General features: G+C 57.2%; 2 protein-coding genes across 2 annotated transcripts; one reads left to right on the top strand and one right to left on the bottom strand.

Moving 5' to 3' along the window:
• Positions 1–825: 825 nt before the first annotated feature.
• On the top strand, positions 826–14,390 carry LOC137440759 (low-density lipoprotein receptor-related protein 2-like). Its single transcript, XM_068137310.1, has 33 exons — positions 826–966; positions 1,381–1,500; positions 1,898–2,017; positions 2,100–2,327; positions 2,553–2,666; positions 2,768–2,887; positions 3,207–3,332; positions 3,423–3,629; positions 3,787–3,955; positions 4,066–4,234; positions 4,479–4,704; positions 5,061–5,186; positions 5,384–5,599; positions 5,823–6,131; positions 6,355–6,567; positions 6,757–7,329; positions 7,724–7,939; positions 8,158–8,396; positions 8,479–8,608; positions 8,952–9,130; positions 9,242–9,428; positions 9,764–9,982; positions 10,198–10,381; positions 10,670–10,871; positions 10,942–11,106; positions 11,398–11,598; positions 11,690–12,233; positions 12,368–12,496; positions 12,689–12,796; positions 12,884–13,120; positions 13,249–13,672; positions 13,880–14,018; positions 14,317–14,390. Exons 1-33 carry the CDS (start codon positions 843–845, stop codon positions 14,371–14,373), a joined length of 6,720 nt encoding a protein of 2,239 aa, XP_067993411.1. The 5' UTR covers positions 826–842; the 3' UTR covers positions 14,374–14,390.
• A 357-nt stretch (positions 14,391–14,747) lies between these two features.
• CLDN23 (claudin 23) lies at positions 14,748–16,445 on the bottom strand. Its single transcript, XM_068137311.1, has one exon. It carries the CDS (start codon positions 16,194–16,196, stop codon positions 15,495–15,497), a length of 702 nt encoding a protein of 233 aa, XP_067993412.1. The 5' UTR covers positions 16,197–16,445; the 3' UTR covers positions 14,748–15,494.
• Positions 16,446–22,227: the final 5,782 nt, after the last annotated feature.

The raw sequence follows: 22,227 nt of genomic DNA, 5'->3' as shown, positions 1-22,227 counted from the left end.
ATTCAGTGTGGTTGGTGTGGAGAGTTTTTGTGGGGAGGTTAGAGAGGATAAATGCATAGCATCTACAGGCAAGGGACATGCTTGAAGTACAGACTGGTCTTGGGGATGGACAAGACACCCATGCCCACCCGTAGCTGCGCAGCATGCCAGAAGCTGTGGAGGTGCAGCGCGCCAGCAGCTTCCCCAGGTGTACAGCGAGGGGACCCATCAGCCCCGCGGGACCACGTTCCCGGCTTGCGCTCCGCTACTCTGCTTCGCCTGCGGGAGGGAGCGCCGTTCGCAGGCGGCGGCGGGTGCCTTATCCTCTTGCTGGGCTGTTTCCCTCCCCCAGCAGCTGGTTATGTGCTCCTTGCAGTGCTCCAGCGGCTTCTTCACAACCCTCAAGGTCACGAACCGCCGGCGGCGCGCCCCGGGCTCGTGTTTTCAGAGTGCCCTCTAGTTCAAGGCTGCCGCCTTCTTCCCATGCCCAGCGCAGGTGCTGCGGACCCTGTTCACACGGCCAGCTCTCACAACAAACCTCGGCCGATAAGGGCAGCCCCAGCACACGGCTGCCAACGGGCGTGGGATTCCTTCCGCGCCCCCCCGGATCTTGCGGAGGCAGCGGGTCCGAGCGCGCCCAACCGGGGACCGCAGCCATCCCACCCGAGGCCGGCACCCCCCGGCACCCTGGCCGGAGGCTGCCCGGCGCAGCCCACGAGCGGGCGGGGGTGGCCCGGGGTCTCCGGTGGCGGCGGGCGGCTCCCACGGTGCCCAATAGCTGCCCGAGCCCGGGCATAAAGGCGGTGGCGGCGGTGTCGCGCTCCCCTCCGCCGGCCGGGCCCCCCGGAGCCGCCGCCGCCGCCATGGGCCGCCCCCCCCCGCCGCCGCTCCGCCTGCTCCTTGTCATCCTCAGCATCCTCTCGCCGCTACTGCTATCGCTGTCGCTGCTGGCCGGGATCGCCGCCGGCGCCGGGATCCGCCGCGCTCGTGAGCTGGGGCTGAGGGGAGGGAGGTCCCGGCCCCATCTCGAGGGGCTGCGGTGGGCGCCCGCACTCAGGGCAACGTGCTACCTCCCGCGATGAGCTGGGGTGGGATCGCTGCATCCCCACCCCCCGGTGATGTGGAGGTCCCTGCCCCCTGTGGCATCCTTCACACCTTGACAGCATGGGTGGTCCCTGAGCCCTGAAAAGCTGCCTAAGCGGCTTGGGTGGCCCTGCCTTGGTGGAGGGCGGGCAATGAGAGGCTGCAGTTCTCTCTGCAGCCCCGCAGAACGTCCTGGGGTGCATCTGCCTGGGGTCAGTCTGTCTGCTTGGGGCTGTGCTGAGACAGGGAGCTCGGTAGGGGCGTGCGTCGAGTGCTTGGCGCCCCGGCTGACCGGGCCCGGGTCCTTCTCTCCCACAGCACCTGCCGGCTCCACCTGCCCAGCCTCCCGCCAGGCCACCTGTGGTGCCGTATGCATCCCCGTTCCCTGGCTCTGCGATGGCGAGCAGCAATGTCCTGATGGGAGTGATGAGCAGTGTGGTGAGTGAGGGGAAGCTGGCACCCATCCTTTTTCATGAGGTGGGGCTGCCCTGCATGGGCTTCAGTGGACGCTGGTGCTCTGGGAGGGGGTGAGGCAGAACAGACCAGAGGCACCTCACTTACTGCTGGCTCTGCCAGTGTCTCTTGTGTGGCACCCTGCAGGGACATGTGCCCCAGAGCTCTTGGGAGATGTCTGTGGCATGGGGACGCATCATGGATCCCATGCTGAGTGAGGCAGGCCCCCACCTGTCAGAGAGGTCTGTTGGGGGCTGCTGTAGTCCAGCCCCTTGGCAAAGCCCTTTGGACATTGCCAGCACCTGCCCAGTGCCAAACCAGAGAGGACCTTTGTGTTTGTGCTGTAGTGGTAAGTCCCAGTGACTATGTGCTGTCCCTGCAGATGTTGCCTGTGGCGGGGACCCCCATGTTTGGCAGTGTGACGATGGTCGGTGTATTTCCAGCAGCTGGCGTTGCGATGGTGCCGCTGACTGCCTGGATGGCTCTGATGAGCAGGACTGTGGTGGGTAGTCTCTGCCAAGGAGGACTGCTTGGGGGGAGCTGGGAGCACGGGGTAGAATGCCAGTGATGCTCTCTTCCCTCAGTGTGTGGGGCAAAGAAGGTGCAGTGTCCTGGAACCCACCACTGCATCCCACACTGGGAGCTCTGCGATCGGCACCAGGACTGTGAGGATGGCTGGGATGAGGAGGGGTGTCCCCAGCAGCCCTGTCTGCCTGGGCAGTGGCAGTGCAGGAACAGGGTGTGCATCATGGCCGAGTGGAAGTGCAACGGGATTGATGACTGTGGTGATTCCTCAGATGAAGACGTCTGTGGTAAGTGAGCATGCTGGATATTCCTCAGTCCAGGTGAAGAGTCCAGGTGAGTCCAGGTAGGAAGTATTTTCCCTTCCTGGGTCCCAGGTCCCCATGGGATGATGGCAAAAATCCCAGGAACCTGCTGATATTTTGTGGGGCCACTCCATGAGTCTAGGACCTATGACTTCCCCTGTGCCCGCCTGGCATTCCCTGCCCTTCTGACATGAGCTCTGTGTGTCATAGCCCCCTGCCCACCTGGCATGGTGCGGTGTGATGAGGGAAAGTGTATCCTGGAATCCCTGATGTGCAATGATGAGGATGACTGCCTGGATGGCACCGATGAGCCCAGCACGTGTGGTGAGTTGCATGTGGCTGCTGGCTGCTGCCTGTGCAGCTGGAGCCAGGAGGAGCCGCAGAGCTGTCCTACATCATGTCACCCCTCTGCTGTGTCCCCACAGGTCGGAGCTGCTTTGTTCGCAACGGGGGCTGTGCAGAGAGGTGCACTGACACACACTGGGGAGTGCAGTGCTCTTGTGAGGCTGGATGGGTGCTGCAGGCAGATGGGCAGAGCTGCAGTGGTAAGGAGAGGTCAGGGTGTGTGAACTCTGGGCACTTGTGGCCTCTGACTGCTGGGGAGTCAGGTCTCCTTGGAGCCAGCACTTGTGCAGAAATGCCTGTCGTGGCCCAACTCCTGCCTGCCTGTGTCATGCCTGGTCCTGAAAAGGCTGTGTCCATGTCATGTTCCAGCAGGGGCTGGTGCATTGTGGGCTGGGAGCCTGTCTACATACCAGTTCCTCAGTATCTAAGGAGCTGTGGTCAGTGAGGAGCCATGGCAGTGCTGCCTGGAGGAAGCTAGCCACTCATGCAATGGGCTCCTGACTGCTTCTGTCCCCACAGATGTGGACGAGTGCTCCCTGGAGTATAGCCCCTGCAGCCAGCTGTGCAGCAATACCCCGGGTGCTTTTAGCTGCTCCTGCCTTCAGGGTTACGCTCTGTTGCACGGCACCACTTGTGAAGTAGCAGGTAGGGGGAGCTGAGGAGCCTGGGCCAGCTGAGGGGCTGGGCAGTGCTTCCATCGCCACTGACCAGGTGGCATCCCTCTCACCCTGGCAGACAACGCAACACAGCTCCTGGTGGCCGTGGGGCAGGATCTGGCCCTTCTGGATGTAAGGACTCAAGCCTACCGACCACTGCTCTCCACCGACACTGAACTCCGTGCCTTGGTGTATGACCTGCTCCGAGAAACTTACTACTGGCTGACAGAGGATGGCGAGCTCCGCACTCACCTCCCAGGAAAGGGCACGCAGCCCCTCTATGCAGGTGGGGAGGAGCGAGGGTGCAGAATGCAGTAGTGGGGCTAAGATGGGTACTGAGAGCCACCACAGCCTGGCCTTTCCTGTAGAGTAATGGGCAGCCTGGGTGTTGCCTTCTGGCCTGGAACAGGGGTGGTGTGCCTTAAATTGCTGTGTTTCTGCAGATGCTGGGGAGGTGAACAGCATCTCCATGGACTGGTTCACAGGACAGCTGTACTGGGCCAGCAGCCACCCTGCAGCCATCTGCACAGGGCTGGGCGATGGCCGGGGCTATGTGACGGTGCTGGGGAAGGATGTGGCACCAGAGCAGTTGACAGTACATCCGTCTGCAAGGTGAGGAACAAGTGAACCAGGGTTGTCACCAGGCTCCTGGGTGAGGAATACTGGTGCTGTGTTAGTACTGGTGTTATGCTGTGAAGTGAGTGATTAGTGCTTGCCCCCAGGTCCATGTACTGGGTCAATCGCGGGCAGAGGGGCCGAACAGTCATTGCTGCAGCTGGCATGGATGGCTCAAACCGGCGGGAGCTCACAGTGGTGTCCATGGAAGAGCCTGTGGGGTTGAGCCTGGACCATGTGGCTGGCAGGCTGTACTGGATTAGCGAGTACAAGGAGGTAGGGATGTGAAGCAGCAGGGCTCTGCCCCCATGAAGTGCTGGGAGACAATGAGGTGGGAGTGGGGAGGGTGGCCCTGGTTCCTCTGTGGCTATGACATGGGAGGGAGCAGGGAGTGGTGCCCAGGTTTGGTACATAACCCTGGGCTGGGAGGGCTGAAAGTGCCACTACAAGTCCCATGGCTGCAGGACAGTACCAGGGTGTGAGGATGCCACACATTCATTGTGCCTCACCTTGTCCCTAGTCCATCGAGACACTGCGGGTGGATGGCAGTGGACGCCACTCCTTTCCTGCTGTCCTGGGGAGCAACACGGAGCCACTGGGCCTGGCTGTGTTTGAGAGCCGATTCTTCTGGACTGATGGCACAGAACTGGTGTCAGCCACCCGTGCCTCTCCTCAGGAGCACGCAGTGTTGCTCCATGCTCCTGTCTCAGCTTTCACCGTCCTGCACGCGCTGCGGCAGCCTCCTCGTGAGTACCCTGCAGGTTTCCCCCACTAGTATGGGGCTGGCAGCACCCACACCACTTCCCTGGGTGCTAAGGGAGAATATGCTGGTTCCTGAAGTTCACTGGGTCCGACCCAATGGCTCTTATGGTCCTGTAGCAAGAGTTCGTGGCATTGTGGCAGAGGGGACATATGAACCTGTAGGAAAGCTACCAAGCCCTATGGGTTTGAGTGGAGCTGAACCCTCCTATCTCATGTGACATTGCTACTCTGCCAGAGATAGCCAGCCCATACCCAGCCCCAGGACAGCTGGTGGTTTGGGGAGATTGGGAGATATGTCGGGGGTCATGGCTGCCTGAGCTCAATATTCCCTTGCTCCCAGGTGACACTGCTGCGTGTGCTCCAGGCTTGTGCAGTCACCTTTGCCTCCTGTCCCCTGTACACCCTCGAGGATACAAGTGTGCGTGTCCAGAGGGCCTCTTTCTTCTGCCCTCAGGGAAGTGTGCAGGTGAGCAGGGTCTGCACGGTGGGCTTGGCTGCCTGAGGTGGGATGCATCCCTGTGGGAGCTGGAGGTGGGCTGTAAAAGGCTGTGGCTTTGGTGGGATGATGTTCTCAGCACACACCAGTGCTGTTACATTTCTGTCTTGGTGACCCTGTCCAGTGTCCCTGGGGCCATGCTCACACACTGCCTTTGTACCCCACAGAGCTGTCCATCATGTATGCATCAGGGAAGGCCATCTCCCTGGTGCAGGTAGGCCCTGGAGCACGCAGCAAACAGGTGCAGGAGTGGCAGGAGTCCCTTCACCTGCAAGATGTAGACTGGCAGAGGTCAGTGCTGTACGGGACGGATGATCGTGGGACACTGCTGCGTGTTGTGGGACACCCTGGGAGGAGAGAGGCCATTGTGACTGTGCTGCCAGGTGAGAGTCTATGGGGTGATGGAGGGCATGCTCCATTTCCTGGTGCTCCTTGAGTCCTGAGGATCTCCTTGGTGAACAGCACACTAGTATCATGTTGCCCATATCAGGGCTATGCCAAGCCACTGGGGACCTGTGCCCTGGTTTTAGGGGCAGAGGGGACCCAGGTGGAGGAGCAGGGTCATGGAACAGCCCTGTAACTGCTTGCCTGCTTACTCTTGCAAAGTCTGCTCTGCCCGTGTGGACATCCAGTCGGGGAACCTGTACTGGCTCGCATGTAACCGAAGGGACATCGGGGTGATCCAGACATCTGACATGTCCTCACGCATCCTGCACCGTGCTCGCAGCAGCATCCAGCACCTCTTCTTGGACTGGCAGCGGGGCTCTCTGTACTGGCTAGCCCGCGGGCAGCCCCTGCAGCAGCTAAGCCTGGCTGGGGGTGCTCCGTGGGATGCCTGGAATGAAGCGTGGCCTGGAGACCTGCCTGCAGCCATGGACAGCAGAGCCTTCAGCCTGCTCTGGAGCTCAGCCCTAGGTGAGCCCTGGTGATCTCTGGAGCAGGGAACAGGTTGCTATAGGCAGAAATGACCAGCCATGCCCTGTAGGCAATAGGTCCCTGCCTGGACAATGGGATGTTCATGAGGCAGACCCTGTCCCATGGCTGAGGTCTCTGCCATAGCTGTGGGTTGTGAAGGCACAGGGTGGGCCATGAGGGGTGCCTGTGGGCCTCAGGGGTCTACCATACCACTGTCTTACAGGCCTGCAGGCACTGAGTCTGACCAAGCGGCAAGCAGTCACCCTGACACCCAGCTGGTCCCATGGGCTTGTAGCTGCCTTTGAGCCATATGTAGTGTCAGCAAATGGGACATCTCTGCTGCTGTGGGACCGGAGAACGCTGGCCCTTGTGCTGTCTGTGTCAGCAGCAGATGTGCATGGAGTGGTGGCTTTTGTGGCCTCAGAGCCACAGGCTGGTAAGAGTGCCCATGGCTCTGTGCCTGGTGCTGTACCTGAGGTGGCTGGGTGGTGGCCTGTGCTGCTCTGATCTGGGGCAGGAGGCCTGCCTGTTGTTGTCACATGGAGTGCTCTCAGAGGTGCCCAGGTTGTGGGGAGGGCACTGTCCCAAATCAAAGCTTATGTTCCTATGCCTATTCCTCTGCCAGTGCCACCAAGCAAGGGGTCTGCCTGGCCACTCTCTCCACCTGTGGCTACCACTATGAGAATGACCACAAGCACCACTGCTGTTGGGCCCACCACCTCTACTACCTCCACTACAAGACCTAAGCCAAGCAAGACCACCACTGTGCTCACCACTACTGCACTAACCAGCAAGGCTACCACACCAACCACCACCAGCCAGTCCACATCAACCAAAACCACCACTATGCCAACCACCACACGGACCACACCAACCAGAACCACCACTGTGAGGCTAGCTACTACCAGCACCATCAGCACCACCGTCACTCAGTCCTTGTCTAAGACCACTGCCCCATGGCCAACTACTACCACCCAGCGCCTAACCAGGCCTGCATGGGTAGTGACACCTACTCCAGCTCTCTCATCCAGCCCTGGACACCGCTTGACCCCAGTCCCCAGCCTGTCCTGCCCGCGAACTCATGTGCCCTGCCGTGATGGTACTGAGTGTGTGGCGCAGGAATACGTATGTGATGGGGAGAAGGACTGTGCGGATGGCTCTGATGAGGATGGGTGTGCCCAGCTCTGCAGCATCCAAGGTAGGAGCTGGTTTTTTTGTCTCCTGCACAGCTGAGTCACCTTGTGCCAGGGTTGCTGGCTGATTCCTGGTGGGGTTGGTGGGATGGAGCCCTGAGAAGGTTTGAGTGTAATCTGGGCTTTGATGCTTGTGAGGTGGCATACTGCCTTCTTGGCATTGGGCTGGAGTGCTGTCAGAAAGGGACAGGGCTAGCCTCATGGTGACCTAAATGTGGCTGAGCTGAAATTGCCTCATTTGCCTTGCTTGGGACCTGGGCTGCTGAAGATACACTGAGTAGAAGGGACCAAGACATGTCACTGTAGTGTGGTGCCATTCTAGATCTCTGTGGAGTGAGCAGAAGGTCTGGTCACCCTAGCTGCCTACTTCAGGCTTAGCAAAGCCCCTTGTCTCCCCAGGGGCCTTCCACTGTGCAAGTGGAGCCATGTGCGTCAGGGCTGAGGAGCACTGTGATGGGGTGCCACAGTGCCCTGATGCCTCGGATGAGAAAGGATGCTGGAGCCCTACACACGAGTGTGCCCTGCGCTGCGATGCTGCCACCCACTGCATCCCTGAGAGCTGGCTGTGTGATGGCCATGCTGACTGCCTGGACCGAGCTGATGAGCAGGACTGTGGTAAGACCCTTGAACTGGGTGGGACAGGGGCTTCTGGGGGTTGCCTGCCCCATAGGTGGATGCACCAGGTTTCCTGTGTGTCCAGGAGGAGGCCACTGCGCAGGGCAACTTGCTGAGCAGATGGAGGGGCTGGACCCTGCTCAGTGCCATGCTTGTGCTGTTGGGATGGGTACAAGAGTGAGGATAGTGCCCCTGCTCAGCCCTGGCCCTGCCTGCAGCGTCAAGGGAGTGCAGCCCAGCCGAGTTCTCCTGCCAGAGCGGGCAGTGCGTGGCCCTGGCCCTGCGGTGCGACGGTGACCGTGACTGCCGGGACGGCTCCGATGAGGAGGGCTGTGCCGTGCCCCGGCCGCTGCTCTGCCGCGCGGGGGAGGTGGCCTGTGCCCGCAGCGGGCAGTGTGTGCCGGAGGCCTGGCGCTGCGATGGGGCCGCTGACTGCAGGGACGGCACAGACGAGCAGGTGGGTAGGGTGATGGAGATGCAGTCTGTCTCTGCTTGCTCTTGAGAGGGCTGGTGCCCCTATTCACCCTCTGCTCTTGCAGGGCTGTCCCCAGGAGAAAGCTCTTTGTGGGGACCGGCAGTGGAGCTGCTCCCACGGCCACGAGTGCATCCCTGATGTCTGGCGCTGCGATGGAGAGAGTGACTGCAGGGACGGCAGCGATGAGGCTGGCTGTGAGAAACACCTGCTTTTATGCCCTCTCTGTCTTGTCCAGGCATGGTTGGTGGGTGGCCAGCACAGGGAAGGTGGGGATGTGTCTGTGCCACTGTGAAAGGCCCTTTGAGCAACATGTTTGCCTGTTCCCAGCATCTGTGCTGGCTAAAGGCCCCAGATCACTGTTGCCCCTGTAGGGATGGTGGCCTTAGGATTAGGGTGGCCTGAAGCCAGGCGACAGGCACAACCCTGGATGTGGCTGCAGTGAGCCCTGGGCACGCTGTGGGAGCACTAAATCTGCCACAGCTGAGCAAGAGGAGGTGGTGGACAAGGCTGAGGGCAGCCTTCCCTATGTTCCTGCAGGCCAGCCTGCTCCCTGCCAGAGTCACGAGTACCCATGCGAGCTGGGGGCCTGTCTGAATGCATCCCTGGTGTGTGATGGCCGGCGAAACTGCGCAGATGGCTCGGATGAGGGGGGCAACTGCTCTGTGCCCTGCCAGCGGTCCTGTACTCATCTCTGCCACCCCTCACCTCAAGGCCCTGTGAGTGCCAGCAGCCCTGGTCCAGGGGCTTACCCTGCCTTGCTGCCCTTGCAGCAAGAGGGAACATCCTGTGTCTCCAGAGGGGAACCCTGATGGCCCCTTTCCCCATAGCGGTGCTGGTGTGACCAGGGCTATTGGCTAGCCGAGGATGGTCTGTCCTGCATAGACATAGACGAGTGCACAGAGTGGAGTGAGGTAGCCTGCAGCCAGACATGCTTCAATGCCCCAGGGTCCTACAGCTGTGGCTGCCTTCCTGGCTATGGGCTGGAGCCTGACAACACAGTCTGCAAACTCACAGGTAAGCCCTTGGGATGGTCAAGGAGCATTGAGAGTCCCTGGCATTCTAGGGTACACCAGGAGAAAATGGGTACCTGTCCCCCTGTGCCTGCTCCCCATGGGGAACCTTGTAGTCCTGTGAATAGCTCTATCCCCACTGCCTCATAGCGTCCCAGGCCCTGCTCAGCTATAAGGTGCTGCTTGTCAGTCAGTTGCCAGTCAGAAAATCCATCTGCACTAGCTGGGGAATGTGCTGTGTGGTAGGGCTGAGTGTGAGCAATCTCCAGTGTCTCTGAGTGCTGGGGCCATGGGGCCACCAGTTTTGAGCAAGGTCTGGGTGGTTCTGTGTTGCCCCAGGACCAGAGCCCACGTTGCTGGTGGCTGTGCAGTCAGAGGTGTTGTCCTACGGCTTGCGGAGTGGGCGAGAGGAGGTGCTACTGGCCACTGACAAGGACCGTGTTGTCTTCTCACTCGACTATGACCCGGTGGAGAGAAAAGTGTTGTGGATGGACCTAGCCACAGAGAGCATCCACTGGCAGGACCTTGACTCGGGCAGGAAAGGCACACTGGTAAAAGGTAGGCAGTGACAGTGTGGGTTTAGCAGAGATGGCCTCTGCACGGCTGTGCAGTCTCCAGATTGCAGTGGAGTGCCAGCCTGTGTCCCTTTGTGTGGAAAGAGTAGGGTTGGGAGGAGCTGGAGCTCCTAGGATGGAGGTGACCCGGGCTGAGAACACTGTGCCAGAGAACAATGCAATTGTCAGCCCATGGGTGATGACTCGGGTATGTTGCAGGTGTGAGATCAGACTGTATAGCAGTGGACTGGCTTGGGAGGAACCTGTACTGGACAGACGGAGCAGCAGGGCAGGTGCTGGCCACTCGCCTTGGGGCTGCTTGGAGAGGGATACCAGAGTACACTGTGGTGATGGATGGAAACCTGGACCAGCCCCACTCCCTGGTGCTCCAGCCTCTGGCAGGGTAAGGCTAGGACAAGAGGACATGGAGATCTCTTTTCCATCCCTGCCATGCCCTATTTTCCTACATGGAAGAAAGTGACAGAGTGGGAAGAGTTGGGATGGTCTCATCTGGGTGCTGTTAGGGCTGTGTGACTAGAGAAGATGGAGCCCAGGCACTTGCCTCTGCCCTGAGTGGATCTCTTAGTGCATCTCTTATAGGATGGGAAGCTCTGCACTGCTTCTTTTGTCTGCTCTGCTACAGGGATGATGTTGTGGCAGGTCTGTGGGTCAGCACCTTTCTTCTCACCAGGCTGCTGTACTGGTCAGAGGTGGGGAGCCACCCACGACTGATGGAGGCCACCATGGATGGGAGTCGACAGCATGTGCTGCTGGCCCAGGGTCTGGGCTGGCCCACAGCACTGGCCCTTGACCTCACAACCTCAAGGATCTTCTGGCTGGATGAGAAGCTGGGCAGCATTGGTTCTGCAGATCTGGATGGTACCAGTGTGAAGGTATGTGGTGGGACTCTGGTGATGGGGCCCTGATGAGGGCCAGGGTGGGTGCTAACAGCCTCTCTGCCAGGTTCTGCAACTGGGCTGGGTCCAGAGCCCCTTCGCAGCAGCTGTATGTGAGGGGCATCTCTACTGGTCAGACAGCAAGACATGGTCTGTGCAGCAAGTGGACAAGGCCAGTGGCAAGAACAGGACCATACTGCTTAAGCGACATGGGCAGCCCCACGGCCTCCAGGTATGTATCTGGGGGAGCCCTGAACCCTGCCACACCAGCTCTGCTGGGATTCCTACCCTGCATGGCCCTGCTGCCTTCTAAGTGCAGAGACACCGGGAGCTGTACCCACATCTCAGTGATCCTTGGGCAGCAGTCCCTGTGGTCAAGCATCTCTGGTCCTTTTGGAGCATGTCTGCCTCACCATCCTGCCCCCACCTGGGCCACATTCAGGCCGCAGGAGCATGGCAGGGTGCCAGATGTGCTCAGCTGGGTGCTGGTGGGGGTGTGAAGCTAAGCCTGACCTTCCCACAGGTGATGCACCCAGCCCTGCGCCCTGTAGTTCCTAACCCTTGTGCCACACGTGGCTGCTCCCACCTGTGCCTGCTGAGCTCCAGACACGCTGGGCGGTGCCGGTGTCCCACCGGGCTAACACTGGCCGATGATGAGACCACCTGCCTACCCCTCCGTGATTCAGCCTTTGCCCTCCTGGTGTCCCCAGCAGCTGTGGCGCAGGTACTGTCCTCCATAGCTGGTTCTGGGGTCTGCTGTCCTCACTGCTGTCAGAGGAGCGGGGTTCCCATCCTACTGCTGCCTTCTTCTCCAGGTCTACCTGAAGGACTTGCCCACAACATCTGTACCTCAAGGCCTTCCTCCACGCCGGGCCCTGCCCTTGGCCAAGGTGGGCCACCTGACAGCCATTGACTATGCAGTGAAAGACAAGAGCCTGTACTTTGCAGAGCTGGGGAATGACTCCATCAGGCTGCTGCGCATGAAGGACTGGGGCCGCCTGTCCTGGAAAAAGGTGGTGGCTGTGGAGGGTGCGGTGACGTCCCTGGCCCTGGACTGGCTGAGTGGCAACCTGTACTGGATTGGGGGACAGCCACCAAGCATCTACGTGGCAGCTCCTGGGGGGCGGTGGACCCTGGCGCTGCTCAACAAGGGGTTGAAGGGTGCTGCCTGGCTGGCACTGTGCCCTCGGGCCTCCACTATGTGCTTTGTCACAGCCTCCAGCAGCCAGGGGTCTAGTACCACAGTGGAGTGCGCGGCCATGGATGGCACTGGCCGCAGAGCAGTCTGGAAGAGAGCCAGGGCTCCTGTTGGCCTTGCCTTTGGGGGTGCTGGCACCCGGCTATACTGGGCAGACCGTGGTGAGTGTGAGATGAGGCACTGCTGGGGGGCAACAGTGGTGCAGGCACTTGGTCCACAGCCTGACATGGTCTTGAGGGCAGTGCAGAGCCCTCTGTGCCCCTGCATCTGAAGTTCCTGCATCTGTGCCCTGTAGGGAGAGGCACCATCAACAGCATTGAACTGGATGGATCCCACTTCAGAGTGGTGCGGGAAGGGCTGCATGGCCTCTCACTCTTTGCTGTTGGTGAAGGCTTTCTGCTCTGGAGTACAACCTCAACCAATGGTGAGCCTGTTTGTAGCCTGTTGTGCTCTGCCCAGCATCTACTGTTGTATTAGGGCACTGGGGTCTCTTCCAGTCCCTGTGGGGTACAGGCTCCCCTTCCCTGGGGTGAAGGGCAGGCTGGGGGACCCCACCTCCTGTCCCAGGCACCCTTGCAGAAGGAGGTGGAGCAATGCTGACCCCATGTGCTTCCAGGCTCCAGCAAGGTCTGGTACAGCCAGCTGGAGCGAGGTGAGAGCTGGTGGTTCCCTATGGAGGAGGAGTTAGTAGCCATGAGAATTTACAGCCAGTTCTCACAGGAAGGTGAGTCTGAAGCTGCCCCAGGCTGGGGCATCTAGAGGGTGGAGCTGTACCCTGGGGTGGCCATACTAACCTGTGTTCTTTTGGCAGGCACCAATGGCTGTGCAAAGAGCAATGGGGGCTGTGCACAACTCTGTCTGCCCAACCCTGCAGGGCGACTGTGTCACTGCTCCCCCGGCTACCACCTGGTGCGTGGGGTGGCATGTACACTAGCAGTGCCCTGCCCAGCCCCCCTGCAAGCCTGTCCTGACCTCCAGAGCTGCATCTCTGGAGAGCAGGTCTGCGATGGGAACCCTGACTGCACTGACGGCTCCGATGAGTCTGACTGTGAGTGCTTGCATGCGGCTGGGTGTGCAGAGGCCCTGGCTGGACACAGGGGGCTCTGGCCCAGCCTCCTCCAGTTTGGGAAGGGGGATCTCACTTGGGTCTCTACTTACCCATACCCATCTCTCCAGGCTCCTCTGTGAAGGTGGGAACGCAGCTCCCCGTGGTGGCACCATCGGGAATGTCTCATGTGGAGGAACAGAGACCAGCCTCACCCACAGCTGCAGCCAAGCCTTGGCAGCCCACCCCCAGCCTGTCTGCAACACCTGGCTCCCAGGAGCACCGAGAGCCCTTCCCGGTAACTCCCAGCACTGAGGAGGTGCTGGGAGCCATGCCATGCAGCAGCGAGACGTGCAACCTGCGTGGGGACTGTGCCATCGAGGCTGGGCAAGTGACATGCCACTGTGCCCTGGGCTATCGTGGTGACTACTGTGAGGAGGCAGAGGTGCAGCCGGTTGCAGGACCGATCGCCCTGGGGGTGGTTGTGCTCCTGCTGCTGGCTGCTGCTGCTGTGGGTGCCCTGGCCTACATGCGGAAGCGAGACAAGAGAAAAAGGTGAGCTCTGGGGCTGGGCCACGTACAGCAGGAGATGGAGAGAGACACGGTCTCCTTCTCCAGGGACAGCATGGTGTCCTGGGGCACTCCTGGGCTATGTGATCACCCTCGCAGGCTGTTAACCAGGGGTTGTGGCAGTACCTTAGGATCTGCCCCGTCTCTAGGACACGGCCATGACATCCTTGGTGTACCTGTTTTCCTTCCCAGGACTTCAAGCACTGCTTCCACTCGGGTGCTGACCTTGTACCACCGTGAAAGTGACCCCGAGGAAGAAGATGAGGAAGATGAGGAAGAGCTGCCCCCCAAGAGTGATACCTTTGTGAATGAAGCTTATGATGGGAAAGAGGTGAGCAGCATCTGGAGCAGGCCCTGATAGGGACCCTTCTGCCATCCTGGGGTTCCTTAAGGCCCTCTGCATATGCAAATTCCTCCCCAGGCTCAGCACTGGCATGGTGTCCGCTCTTGTGGGAAGCTTTGCCCTCCTCCTGGGGAATAGGGGCAAGACCTGGGGGTGGCTAGAGTCTGGCTGGCACAGGGTCTGTCCTGCTGGGCCTGTGGCTGAAACCTCTGTGCGAAGGTGTGGGGTTAGCCCATGGAGGCTGGCTCAGACTCATCCCTGATGCAGCTGTTTGTGATCTCTGCAGGAGCTGCCAGCACCACTGAGGAAAGGACCATCTCGCCCCAACACTGTAGTTTCATAAAAGAATGATGTGCAGCACCCTTGGTACTGTTGTGGTCTGTGTGTGGGCTGGGGAGGGGAGGCCAATTTGCTCTTCCTACATCTTGAAGCTCTAGGGAACTTGGGAGTCCAGAGCAAAATGTTTTGGAAGGTGTTTCAGGAAGTCTCCAGTTCCAACACATTCTCTGCAGCCATTGCTGCAGGGTGCATCCTGTACCACCCCTTAACCACACTTAGCGCATCTCCATCCACTGTTCCTCTACAGCAAGGTGTAGCTTGCTGACCAGGGTGCTTTGGACTCACCTGCAGTTGGAATCTGGCTCAACAGCTCTACAAGGAAGCTGCCTTGGCTCCTGCCCTGTTATGCAGGGTGCTGAGCAGAGTTTTATAGTGCAGTTCTGACCTCCTGAGTGTCCCTTACAAACCAGCAAGACCAGTTTTACCACCTCACACCAATTTAATGAGGAAAAGGAAAATGTGTGCTGTTTTTTCCTCCAGTGATCTCTGTTTTGGTTTTAACTCCGGTGAAATTGCTGTGCTCAAGGAAGAAGAAACCTCTTCCAGAGCTGATTTTGAATGCAGGGGGAAAGTCTATGAGGAAGGTGTTATAAAAGCTACCTGTTCTCTTTCACAGACCTTTCCTCTCTGCTTCAGGCAAAGTACAGGAGAGCTGGCCACTGGCTCTCAGCCCAGCCTGCCTGGCAGAAAGCCCATAGCCATCCCACAGCACAGACCTGTTCCTCTTCTTTTGCTATTTGTATGGCCCTGAGCTGAGCAGAGACATGGGCGGTGTTCCCCTCTCCTTTTCTGAGACCTGAAGGCTACATGTGGCTGGCCTTCACTTTCCTCATGTGGGACCATTGGAGCTGCTGTTGCCCAAGCTGCTGCATAGTGCAGGAGGATGAGCTAAAAGCTGTGTGGAGGGACTGGTGCTAGGGCTGGTCCTCAACCCAGCACAGTTTTGGCACAGTTGTGGAACCTGGAGTGTGGCAGGCTTTTGAGGAAGTTGCAGGAATTCAAGCCAGATCCTCAATCTTGTTTTCAATCTGCTTTGAGGTGCCCCAAGGATGGGCAGGAGCCAGTGCTGCTCTTAGTGTCAGGCTGGCAGGCTCGCCAGTGCCTGCTGCTGTCTCTGTGCTGGGGCTACAAGTCAGAGTCACAAGGCAGGGTGCTCTTCCCGTGCCGGTCATATCGCTCATCCTCCAGCACATCCCAGGGATTGTGGTAAGCCCCAATGGTGGAGGATGGCACAGCCTCTGGCACAGGGGTGGGAGACAGTTTAGGAGTCTTGTGCTCCTTGCAGCAGTGATGGAAGCTGAGGGCAAGTGCCAGCCCCCCCAGGATCTCCAGGCAGCTTCCCAAGTAGCTCAGCACCACACTGTAGCCTACAACCAGTGTGCTGTCAGCTGGTGCAGGCAGCACCCACAGCTCATGGGTGTACCAGGAGGGAGGTATGAGGCTCAGCAGCCCTGAGAGGAGCAGCACAAGTCCTGCCACACCAGCCAGTACGTGCCGTGGCTCATTTTGCCAGCAGCGAACCCCCAGGGCAGCCACCACCAAGCCTATGAGAGTGAGCACCAGCGAGGTGGGCATCAGTCCTTGGGCTGCCCGCACGGGTACCTGCTCAAAGTAGCCCAGCTCATCAGCCTGCCCACAGAGGCGGTCATGGCTGCTCTGCCGCTCACTGCACATGTCCCAGATGCCCTGTTCCCAGATGAGGTCAACAGGCTGGTTAGGTATGAGGCTCACCTGCCTCCAGTTGGGTGCCAGTGTGCCTATGAGTGTCAGCAGGAGCCCGCAGGGGCAGAGCACCAGCCCCACGATCATCGCTGTTGGCGTCCGCATGCCACAGGTGAGTGAAGCAGTCTTCCGTGCGCTTCTGGTCGCCAGAGGCAAAGGTCCGGGGGGAATCTGGGAGCCCGGGAGCTCACTGTTGCTGCCTGTCACCCGGGCAGAAGAGGTGGCACCAGCGCGCCAGGGCTGCTCGGTGCAGGCAGGGGTATCCTCTGGCAGGGCAGCAGTCTCAGAGCCTCGTGTACAGTGGGGCAACCCACGGAGCTGCGTCCAGCGCTGCGGGAGGGTGCCAGCAGCAGGAGGAAGTGCAGGCAGGGAGGAGCTTGGCGCGGGCTGGAGGCCGGTACCCCGGTAGAGCAAGCAGCGGACTGGGTGCTGTGACAGGCAGCCCTTCCCTGAGCTGGGCGGGGGGCGGGAGCAGGAAGCCCTCCCCAGGCTGCTGGCTGGGTGCCGGGGCGGGCAGCGCTTTTCGGGCTGGTTGCGGGGACAGCCCTCCCCGGGCTGCAAACGACGCTGGGACGTCGCAGCCTCACGCTGGGGGTTGGCAGCGCCTGGTCCCGATTATTCCCTGCTGTAGAAGAACAGGACCCTTTTGTGGCTTGCTTAATTAGACCGAGTGCTAACTTAATTTACTATGAAAAGAATTTATGAAAATCATTACCTAAGATGAAATGCTAGCGGGTGGTAAGGACCACGGGGTCCTCCCCAGGCACAGGAGACTTTCCCAGACCCTGGCGTTCATATTCTTGCACTTCATCCCAGCAAGCATCTCCCTGTCCTTCAGGGACCACTCCTGAGATTGGCCCTGCTCTTTCATTCCCGGATTGTGCTCAGAGGCCACCCCCAGGCGCAGCAGCCTGGCTCTCAGCGCAAGAAGTTCCTGGAATGTCCAGTGAGACAGGTATGGGAAGTCACCACATCTAAGAACCCCTATGTGGGGTTTCAAGTCCTCAAAAGCACTGGTTTTGGGCCACTGCAAATTTCCCTGAATCTCTGCTAGCCACGCTGAGCCCAAAAGAGGGCAGCATCCTCTGGATTAATTTTGGACGAGAACCCTTAGCTGACTCAGAGGGCTGGCTGCAGGTGTGTCCTACAGCATCTCTGCATTGCTAGTTTCGTGGCCACCTGGAGGCCTGTCTGGGTCTGCGCTGTCCCAGCTGCTCCCCAGCTCCCTTCCCACTCCTCCATCCTTACAGCCACTCCCCGAGTGCCCCAATGCTCTTCTCTGGGGGTGCAGGATCGTTTCAGGGATAGATTGCAGAACTGTTGCTCACTGAATCTCAGTCTAGCTGGGAAGGCAGGGGTGGGTTGGACTTGGCCAGGAGCCCAGCTGTGCCCAGCTGCATCTGCAGGGCAGCAATGCTGACAACCAACTGTGGGCAGCTCTAGACCAGGGCACTTAGCTTTGTCCTATGCAGCAATTAGTTTGCTTTCTTCATCTGAGAAACTAAGTTCAGGGTTGCTGGTTCTTTTTCTGTCCCTTTAACTTTTTTAACTGTTACCCCACTCCAGGCATTGACTACATGCCAAGACACCCAGTACAGCCCTTGGAGCTGTGCATCCAACTGACACACCAAAAGCTGCCTGCCTGATGTGTTGCCTGAGGCTGCCTTCTGCCATGGTGCCTCTTCCACTGATGGGAGCAGGTGCTTAAGAAGCCTGAAGTCCTGGCTTTTGCAGGAGGCTGTGTTTTCTTTTCCATTTGGATGCAAGGTGGAGGCTGGCTGCAAGAAGGCATAGTCCTCCTAGGGGAAAGGGAGGCAGAGGCACAGGGCAAGTTGAGTGGTATGGTGAGCCCGGGTGTCATGGATGAGGGCCTGTCAATGCCATTTGGCTCCTCCAGAGCTCAAGAGGCTTTTATTAAGGTGACAAAACACAGCTTGATGTCAATGATGGCAGGTAAAGCAGTGGTTGCCTGTGGACCAGCCAGGCTGAACCCTGCATGGCTGCTAAGGGCTTTGCTCCCCATCCTAGATGTGTGAATAAAGTCTGTGGCAGTCCTGCTGGAAAAGGAGAAATTCTGCTTTTTGTCAGATTTGCCTATGCTTTTCTTAGGCTAAGAAACCTAGAGACCTTGTGCTCACAATGCAAAAGGTGCTACAGATATTTCCTCCTTGGGCTTTGTAGTGTCTGCTCTAGGGTGCCCCTCCTTGAAGCACATTCCTTCTCCTCTCATCTGCACCCTCAGTGATGCTCTGTCCCTCTTGGCCTCAGTGCCACAGACTTGGGTTTGGGAGGTGACTACTGCTTGAATCTGCAGAACCAAGTAGACGTTGGGTGCTGGAAACATCACAATTAAGGTCAGGTTTAACAACCTGGGGCTTTCCAGTTCATTAATAATGCCCATGAGGATGCATCTTCCCTTTGGGCTGGTGCCCAGGCTTCTGATTGTGGGGCAACAATAAGCAAATCAGGCGTTGTGGCGCTGATGCTGGATGACCTGCCCTGAGTAAGCTGGGGAAGGAAACAGGATTAACAGAGCTGTTTCCCGATGCCACAAAGTTAGAGATTGTTCATTCCTTCCCTTTTGCTTTCTAATGAGGCAATATGAAAAGCCATTCAAAGCACAGCCTGGCCCTTTCCAAGCTCTAGGGAAGCATTTAAAGCCATATGGTGGCACAGATAAAATGGTCTGGCTGAAACTGCTTTCCTTCCCATATTTCCCTAGCTGCTGGGTGGGGAGAGCCATCTTACTTGGTGTTTCCTACTTCTCTGAGGCTGTGACTTAGTTTTTCCTAGCTTGGCAAAGTGATTTGTGTAAGAAAATGATGGAAACTTTATCCAAGCCTGGTTCAGTTGGCTTGCACTTTTTATTTTCTTTCTTTTTTTTTTTTTTTTTTTAACAACCCTTTTCCCACTTTGTGAATTGAAGGAGCAGCAGAGGGCCTTCAGCTAATTGGAACTGGAAAAAATCCAGGGCAGGATGGTCAGGGCTTGAGATGGGTTCCAAACAATAAATTCATGATGGACTATTGAGTTGGGGTGCTGTTTCCAGCCTCAGGTACCCTTCATTATTAATGGCTAGGTATGCATTCAGGGCAATATTGTTCTGTTCAGCCTGTTCCATGGCTTTCTATCCTTTGCCTTCTCTCTCACTTTAGAAGAATTGAGGAGCCTGGCAGACCCCTGAGTCCTGCCTGCTGTAGGAGGTGTGGGCTGGGTGGGAATGGCATCTGGAGACGCTTGGGGGTTGCAATTTCCTCTTGTCTAACTGCTTAGACAGATCCACTAGTCACGTATGTTTGTTTCCCAGTTGAAACACTGAATGCCTGCAGGCTGGGAGCAAAGCAAGATGGCTCAGACAGCATATGCTGATTTTTTTTAACATTAGACCTGGTTGTCCAAGCCTTTTCTCAGTCTCCATCCCCCAGCAAAGTCTCATTAGGCAGGTGTCCAGGTTGAAGGACTTGGTTCTGACCATTCCACTTTGCTACTTTCTCTTCTAGAAATTGTAGTGGGGGAGCTTCTAAGAGTGCTACATGAGGGTTCCCCATCAACAACTCCTCTCTTAAAAGCTGTGGTCTAGACAGTGCAAGTACAACCAGGACATGATCTGCATTGTTCAAACAGTTGCAGTTGCAATGGATGTCTCTCAAACTAGCTCCCAGCTTCCTCCCTGGACACACACACTGCTCTCTTTGTGACTGACAGGATGCCACGGACAAGCCTCCAGGCAATACAGGGTTTGTGGTGCTCCTTGCTAGCTGAATGTGGCACAGACAATTGTATCCTACTCAGAGCCTAGGCAGTGGTGGTTGGCACCTAGCATGCAGCTCCATGCCCCAGCTCTACAGCATTCAGGACATTACTTCTGCAAGCCTTTGACTTGCCACTCTCCAAACTGGTCATGGTGGTGAAAGCAGCCTTGAGGATACACTTCAGAGAGTTTTTGGAGACCAGGGTATGTGTTAGGTGTGTTAGGACTTGTAAGTCACATGCTGATGGGTCCCACTCTGAGGCTGGGACCCAACAGTGGCTTGTCATACACAAGTCTGTAGTCCGTAGGAGTCATGGCTGTTCCCCCTGCTCAAACTCGGTGCAAGGGAGCTGCAGAGACCTCTGCAATTTGGGGGCAGCATCCCGGAATGCCTGTAGGGAGCGGTAAACCCATTAGTGAGTGCTGAGCTTGTTCCACTGTTTCTGCAGAGCAGCTGTGACTCTGAACACTATTCAGACTAGAACCTGGAAATGAATTGTTGAAAGCCTTATTTGATGTCTACAAGGTATTCATTCACCCATTAAACTGCCTCATTTCCAAACTGCTGCACTTGAACTTGCCATATTGCCCAATGCAGCTTTGCTTTCAGTTCAGAGAGTTATATACAAAGCATTTTTTTGCAGCTATAGCTGGTTTTGTCTGACTCCATCCTGAAATGGTTGAGAGTGGTTAGGAGGTTTTGGAGGTGCAGCCCTTTCCAGACAGGCAGAAGAGAGCGGTCAAAGTGGTGTCTGGCTACAGAAATTGCATGTTTGTCCAGCTCCTGGGCCACAGAGCTTGGGGAGCTAAAGGGCAATGCGAATGCCCGTGGGTGCAGAGCGTGTTGCAACTGGCAAGGCAAAAGCAGTGCTTCATGATGGGGTTCATCTGGTAACTGTAAATGTGACTCATCTGCATGTACGTTGATCCCTAGTTGGGCTGAGAGGCCTGAAACCAAAGCACAGATGGCTTACAACTGCCTTTGTGTATTTTCTAGCAGTCCTATCAGCTCTGTGGGTGAAACCACTAGATGTATGGCCAAGACCATAAGAGAACAGACTTGCTTAAACCTTTCCTCTTGAGAAAGCCCTAGGCAGGGGACAGCTGTGTCCCATGCCTGATCTGGGGACTGAGAAACAGCAGGGCTGCTATTCTATGGGAATGTTATTCTGATAGTGGACAGGATGGGATGAGACCTTTGTCTTGGTGACAAGAAATTCCTTTCCACTGTATCTGTGAACTACATGGACATTTTGGATGGAAGAACATCATGTCCTGCTCCCATGTTACTTGCTGATGAACACTGCTCAGTTTTGCTCCACAGGAGAATTCTGCCCCTTTGGAGGAAAGCACAGGATCCTTCCAGGTTAGTCAGAGAAATCTTGCAAACTAAAGGAAAACATTTTTCTTCTTGGCAAGGCATCAGATCCATGCAGTACAGCCTGCCTTCAATGTACCTGATACTATCAACACATAGTGTTGAGTCAGTTAGTACATCAGCAGAGACAAAACTAATTGATTTTGGCATGGATAGGCCAGTGAAATCACCAGCCACAAGGAATGCAGGATTTGTCTTGGGTACCTTGTGCCTTCCCTTTAATTCTGAGGTAAAAACCCTACCTCTCTAGACCTGTGCCCTGTAATTCTGCCACCATCTGCTTTTTTTCTAGCCTTGTGTCCTTACAGAGGACAAGAGGCAACCCCTGCAATCCCAAAGTGGTGTGTGCTGCCTGGACCTATAATTTGTGCAAACACACATGCTTGGCCAAAAAGCCACCAACCTCTGGGCTAGGGCAGGGGGAGAGTGTGTGAGATCACAGTTCCTCCTGTCCTTTCATAATGAAAAGTCACTGGGTAAGCAGCATCACTGGTATATGTATCTGGAGGACTTTTTGCTGCTGAATTTCAAAGGCTGACACTCAATCATTAGTGTGAGAAAGTTTTTTCCTGAAATGTTACAGAAGTCCTCTCTTTCCCTAAAATGCCAGACTGCTTCAAAGCTCTGAGGGACTGCTGGACTCCCAGTGCATGCCCTGTATGAAGTGCTTGGCAGGGTTTGCTGCTCACATGAGGTACAGGACTGCCTGCTGGTTGGCCCTGCAATGTACTAGTTGACCTTACTCAGAGAATGGAGGGCTTAATGCTGGTGACAGTAAGAAGCTGTCATATAGGTGGATGGGATTTTAGGCTGTCGTAGGTTTGAGGCACAGCCTCAAATGGTCACATAGGCACCAGAAAAGTATGGAGGGCTGTAATGTGGTGGTCTTGCCTGAGAGATGGGGGGACTGATCATTCTTGCTCTGAGAGACAGGAAAGGTTTCTGCTGGTGATAATACCTGTGCCCCATTCAGTTAGGACTTCCTCATAGATTTGGCTGTGGTGGAC

The sequence above is a fragment of the Melanerpes formicivorus genome, unplaced genomic scaffold, assembly GCF_026170545.1.
Source record: "Melanerpes formicivorus ecotype bairdi unplaced genomic scaffold, bMelFor1.0.p_v2 SCAF_4, whole genome shotgun sequence".
NCBI lineage: Eukaryota > Metazoa > Chordata > Aves > Piciformes > Picidae > Melanerpes > Melanerpes formicivorus.
The sequence above is the reverse complement of the archived record's forward strand: the minus strand, read 5'-3'. Positions and strand labels throughout refer to the sequence as shown.